The sequence below is a fragment of the Homarus americanus genome, unplaced genomic scaffold, assembly GCF_018991925.1.
Source record: "Homarus americanus isolate GMGI-L3 unplaced genomic scaffold, GMGI_Hamer_2.0 scaffold74, whole genome shotgun sequence".
Taxonomy (NCBI): Eukaryota; Metazoa; Arthropoda; class Malacostraca; order Decapoda; family Nephropidae; genus Homarus; species Homarus americanus.
The window spans coordinates 3333074-3339701 of record NW_024716951.1 but is presented as its reverse complement, the minus strand read 5'-3'; the positions used below and the strand labels follow the sequence as shown (position 1 = coordinate 3339701).

Here is a 6628-nt window from a genome sequence, read left to right as displayed (position 1 = left end):
AATATACATACAGCATACATAATATACATACAGATATTTTTGTTTTAATATCTGTAATTAAGTGATGATAATAAAAGTATGATGAAACTGTTAATTAATCTGTACAGGTGTGAGGTGTCTACAATGATGGCTGGAAGTTCTATCAGTGTGGAGATTTCACAATATGTCATGGTTGCTGTGTTGAAGGTAGGTTATTGTACTCATGGACTCAGGGAAGAGGGTCTTGATAATCGTACTCAAGGGGGCTTAGACAGATGAGTACAGTATGTATTATATATATAACTTTAATAACATCTCTTTGTCTCACCCTCTCTCATGTCTCACCATCTCTCTCTCAGCTTTACCACCTTCACACATACAACGCAACTACGATCATGAACGTGGATATCACTCAGCCGTGTGTGGTTGTGAATGGCCAATCCTTCACCCCTGACCTCCACAACCAGCTCTGTCATCACGAAGGAGGAGAAGGAAGAGGAGGTGATGAAGGAAGAGGAGGTGAAGAAGGAAGTGGAGAAGAAGGAGACGAAGGGGTAGAAGGAGGAGGGCAAACTACAGGACATGATCAGGACGTCAACAAAGAATACCTTAAAGTGTTGAAGGAAGATAATCAGAACACAACAGGAAATATTGCCAGAAGAGACGAGATGAACCTAGACAACGACACAGAAACAACGACCACAACAACGACGATGATGATGATGATGATGGATGAGGGTAGTCCCGGAGTTGCCCAGAACAACCACCAGGACGACCACAAAGATATAAATTGGGAAGACGTAACTACAGTACGACCCAATTACACCTATACCACCAGCACCTTAGTTACCATCAAGGAAGAGGACGTAAGTATTGAAGTGAGAGATAATAGAAGTGAGAGAGATAATGAGGAAGACTGAGATAAAGAAAAAAAAATATATCGTTTTTTTACCATTAATATTCTAAGTGACAACAATGAATAGTCTCACCATGTATAACGAATCACAGAAGCTTCTCATTTAACCATAATAGACTAACAGTATATGTATGTACAGTATATATATACGTCCCATAGGTACCCCAAGACCTCGCCGACGTGTTTGCTAAGGTGGGACCGTGGCCAATATTCGGTGCTGTGCTTGGGGCTATTCTACTCATCATTATAATTAGTGGTATATTGGTCTACGTAAGTATATCGCTTATGTTATGCTCATCATTATACTTGTTTCTAACCCTTTAAAAGATCATTATATCTGTCAGTATACTTATTAGATTCGTACATCAGTATATTAGTTTATATGATTGATTTTATACTGTGTTATATACTTTATAATGTAGGTATATCTATCAGTATATCTTTATATCCTCTTAGTCAATATACTGATATATTATTTCAGTATATTACATACATACATACATACATACATTTCAAGACAACTCTATAAACGAGTCTTCTGAAACAACATAATAAAACACATTTCTCACCAACACTTGCACCAACACTTGCACCAACACTTGCACCAACACTTTCACCAACACTTTCACCAACACTTTCACCAACACTTTCACCAACACTTGCACCAACACTTTCACCAACACTTTCAACAACACTTGCACCTACACTTGCACCTACACTTTCACCAACACTTGCACCAACACTTTCACCAACACTTGCACCAACACTTGCACCAACACTTTCACCGACACTTTCACCGACACTTTCACCTACACTTTCACCAACACTTTCACCAACACTTGCACCAACACTTGCACCTACACTTTCACCAACACTTTCTCACCTGTCTCCTTTTCTCTTTCCCTATAGTCCGGATTCTTCAAGAGAACAAAATATGAGGAATTACAGAAAGAAAAGAAAGAATTTAAAGAAAGCTTAAAACGACGAACACGTATTGAGAAAACAGACGATAATGGAAGTTGTGTCGGCAGTGTGATGGTGGTAGGGTAGTGGTGTTAGTGGTAATGGTAGTGGTGTTAGTGATAGTGGTAATGGTGGTAGTGGTAGTGGTGGTAGTGATAGTGGTAATGGTGTTAGTGGTAGTGGTGGTAGTGGTAGTGGTAATGGTGTTAGTGGTAGGAGTGTTGGTGTACTGGTGTAATAAGTAATAATAATAATAACTATAATAATAAAAGCAACCTTTGTAGTAGTAGTAGTAGTAGTAGAAGTAGTAGTAGTAGTAGTAGTAGTAGTAGTAGTAATGGTGAAAATGAAAACAATAATAATATAAAGACAAGGAAGAAGGAGACAAGGAGGAGGAAGAGAAGAAGGGGGAAGACAAACAGGAAGAAGAGAAGGAGGGAAACAAGGAGGAGGAAGAGGAGGAGGAGGAAGAGGAGGTAACAGGGAAAACTTTATGGAGTAGAATCATCGATGAGTTTATAGCATCAGTGTGGGGAGAGGAAGATTTAAGGGAGAGGGGGGGAGAGGGATTAAAAGACGTGAAGGACTAAAAGGAAGAAGGAATAAGAGAAAAGAAGACAATGGAGAAGAAGAAAGGGCATTCTAGAGAGAAACAAGAGGGAGGAGAGAGAGAGAGAGAGCAGTCGGGTTTTATGGTGTGAGGCGAGGGGGGGAGGGAGGACGGATGAGGAGGTAGGGAGTTAGTGGGAAAGGAGATAAGAGGGAAGGGAGCGAAGGAAGGAGAGGAGGAATGGAGAAACGGGAAGAAGGGAGAAGGTAAGTGGAAGGGAGGGAAGGAGGAGAAGGAGGAAGGGGTTGAAGAGTAGAGGCAAAGGGTTGAAGAGTAGAGGCAAAGGGAAATAAAAAGAGGAAGACAGAGAAGAAGAGAGAATTAGCAAGAAAGAGAAGAAGGGGGAGAAGGAAAAAAGAGAAGGAAGAAGAAGGGAGATAGAAGAAAAACCAATAATAATAATAATAATGTTTCAACTTACATCAAGAAAATACAAACTATATGAATGAAAACTTTAATTTAATAGTCTTTCACGAAACTTTCAAAATATTAGTAGCTTGAGTTCTGGAAAAAGAATGACCTACTGTTTATAGCACATTGTTGAATCTACCTGTATTTGTCTCTGTACCTGTAATTTACCTGTACCTGTATATGCACGTGTTATCTGTACCTTAGATCTGTAACCCTTACTGTACATGTAATACCTGTACTACCATTTATGTTTCTATCTGTCCTTGTACTTCCCGTTTACCTGTTACATATACTGTATCTGTATTTGTACCTGTAACTTTCCTTGTAATTGTAGTACCTGTGCAGTCAGAATGAACCACTGAAGCCAACCTTACGAGTCCTCTGGTTCAGTTTTGATCTTCAGCCCCTAGATGGCGCTTCTTACAGCACCACGGCGCCTAGTCTCACAACAGGTGGCGCTGATCATACCTGGTGACTTTATACACAATTACTAATATCAGAGTGTATATTAAATTATAATAAAAATATATAATTGATAATAATAGTAATATTTATTCAATAATATTGTTATATATGTGTTTATAAAGTGTGAAGTTATACAGAAATCATCTCAGTGGGACACATGAGTTCCATATCAATGAATCAGATATTTGGTGATTACAGTGAGAGAGAGATGCACTCCAAGTGTTTCCACAGTGGTGAGACAGATTCACTCCGTCCATTGAAGCTCTGACACTTGCTTTGAGATGTTATATGAATCGATAGTGATTTTAAAATAGTCTATTTATCCAGAAAACTACAGATACAAAGTGGACAATAAGAACAATAATATTGACATGGCTGAAACAAGCAGTGAAACGCGGCGGTCAGTTTTGTCGCCGTTGTGGTCGTGTTAACAAGTGAAGTGTTATTGCTGGTGAAGGAATTATAACATGAGGAGGTAAGTAGTGGCTGTAATTGTTGAGGTTAATGTGTAAAATATGAGTCTGTACAGTTGCCTTTGAGAGTTCCTTTACTCCGTCTCCCTGTACTGACGTTTACGTATATATGGCAAAATGTGACACTGCCAAATTTATAAATGAGTGAGTAGAATAATAATGGCGCCTGATTGGTGGACAAGCTCAGGTGCTGGACGTCAGGAGATGGAGGCTGTGGTTATGAGGGCTACCACACCACCATACTATATCATGACTCTGATCTCACCTATGTAGACGACCCCCACCTCTGCCACGACCACACCACCTCCCTCACCCCACACCCCACAATAGCCACACCATTATCCATATTTATATTTAACGCCTCTGACGGTCTAGAGATATATATGAAGTTTGTCGGTCCACCAAGATGAAAATAAAACTTGTAAATTACTGTATATAACTGCAGTGTTTATTAAGAGTCATATTTCAGATGGTGTCACTGTGTGGGTGCTTGTTCGAGACGAGCTAGGGTGGGCGTGTGTGTGTGTGGGCGTGTGTGTGGGCGTGTGTGTGTGTGGGCGTGTGTGTGTTTAGTAGAAAATATTCACGTAATTTCTTCCCTTCACGCGCCGCCCACCCCACCCACCCACACCCTCCACACCACCCAACACCACCCACACCCTTCATCCCCTCCAAACACGGCCAACCCCACCCAATCCACCCGCCCACACCCTCCATCCCCGCCCACTCCAGTCTTCAGTAAACTTAGGTCTGTTTTACATGACTTGCTCTGAGAGGTATTAGAGAGTCACTCTTATGAGAAGTTATGTGGTCATGTTTTACTTATTTTACGGGTTCCAGCGCCAAGGATGTTAGATTTTACGACCTGGTGTCTGTAGAACCTGTATACTGATGACCTGGTGCCTGTAGAACCTGTATACTGATGACCTGGTGTCTGTAGAACCTGTATACTGATGACCTGGTGTCTGTAGAACCTGTATACTGATGACCTGGTGTCTGTAGAACCTGTATACTGATGACCTGGTGCCTGTAGAACCTGTATACTGATGACCTGGTGTCTGTAGAACCTGTATACTGATGACCTGGTGTCTGTAGAACCTGTATACTGATGACCTGGTGTCTGTAGAACCTGTATACTGATGACCTGGTGCCTGTAGAACCTGTATACTGATGACCTGGTGTCTGTAGAACCTGTATACTGATGACCTGGTGTCTGTAGAACCTGTATACTGATGACCTGGTGTCTGTAGAACCTGTATACTGATGACCTGGTGCCTGTAGAACCTGTATACTGATGACCTGGTGTCTGTAGAACCTGTATACTGATGACCTGGTGTCTGTAGAACCTGTATACTGATGACCTGGTGTCTGTAGAACCTGTATACTGATGACCTGGTGCCTGTAGAACCTGTATACTGATGACCTGGTGTCTGTAGAACCTATTTACTGATGACCTATGATGACCTGATGGCTCTAGAACCTGTAAACACACACACACACACACACAAACAAATGATTATAACTCTCTCTCGTCGTTGGCAGGGCTAAGACATATAGGTGAGAAATTGAAGGGAAAATTGTCACGCGGGAAACAAGAACAATTTCTCCCTTGGGGTGACTTCTGCTCTATTCTCTTTGTCTCTCTGTCTCTCTGTGGTGTTCTCTTTGTCTCTACGTGTTTCTGTGTTTCTCTTATATTCTTTTTGTCTCTCTACATCTCTCTGTCTCTGAGGTGTTCTCTCTGTCTCCCTGTGTCTCTTTATACCTCTCTGGTGCTCGCTTAGGTTAGGTTAGGTTGATGTATTCGTTCTTACCTGGAAGATCTTGGTCCACTAATGAAGGCTTTAGGAAGGTATCTCATCACTCACCTGTGCTGACTCAGAACAGGTAAAGAGTCTGTGTTGATTCATCTCAGCTCATACTCTCTCTCTCTCTACCATGTCTCTCACATACGTAGAGAAGAGCTATCTTCCTCACCACTTCTCCCAAGAAAGTCTCTCAATTAACAGGTAAATTCTTTAATAACAACTATTATTTCTTCATTTAATTTAATATATTTTTCTCTTCGTATCAAAACATTGAATTAAGGTTTGAAATTAATGCAAATATGACCAGAGAATAAGAGTAGGTGTGTGTGTGTGTGTGTGTGTGTGTGTGTGTGTGTGTGTGTGTGTGTGTGTGTGTGTGTGTGTGTGTGTGTGTGTGTATGTGTTTCAGAGTAGTTACAGAACGAAAGGTAAGGAGTGAACCCCCAAGAAATCTTACGAATTATTGATGATTTTTACAATGGGTGGAACTGGGCGTTGTTATTGTTATATTCATTACGACATAGTATGGGTTGGATGGTGTTGAAGAGCCTCCCAAGGATGTGAAGGAGATCCTACACTCAACTTCCTACACGTCCACAATGATGCTGTGAAGAGACGCCAAAGTTTATCAAATTAATGTGAAAACTTGTTGACAAGCTTGTATGTTACGTGTGTACCCAAGGGCAAGAGGAGGCGACACTGACAAGTTTGTACGTATTGTTGTCATACTCTGTAGAAACGTGTGTGTGTGTGTGTGTGTGTGTTCTGAGTACACACACACAGACACACACACACACACAGTCAACAAAAGCCTTCCTAAGCTATGCCTAATCTATTATGACCACCGATAAAAATAACAGCCCAATTTTGTGTAATAAATCCATTCACCTTATGGAATGTTTATGACGTGACCGTAATTACTAGCCTCTACCTGCCCCCCCCCCCCTTCCCCCTCTTCTACCTGTGGCCGCAGCTTCCAATCCACATGTTGCTGCACAGGTGA

General features: G+C 41.3%; 1 protein-coding gene across 2 annotated transcripts in view; it reads left to right on the top strand.

Moving 5' to 3' along the window:
• The window catches only part of LOC121858639 (integrin alpha-8-like), a 17938-nt gene extending 15915 nt beyond the window's left edge, over positions 1-2023 (top strand). For both annotated transcript variants that reach the window (XM_042355171.1, XM_042355170.1), the window contains 4 exons: positions 108-186; positions 339-845; positions 1055-1165; positions 1805-2023. In XM_042355171.1, the coding sequence (XP_042211105.1) occupies positions 108-186; positions 339-845; positions 1055-1165; positions 1805-1945 (838 nt within the window). In that variant the 3' untranslated portion in view covers positions 1946-2023. The remainder of the gene's footprint in view (positions 1-107; positions 187-338; positions 846-1054; positions 1166-1804) is intronic.
• The last annotated feature ends 4605 nt before the right edge of the window (positions 2024-6628 follow it).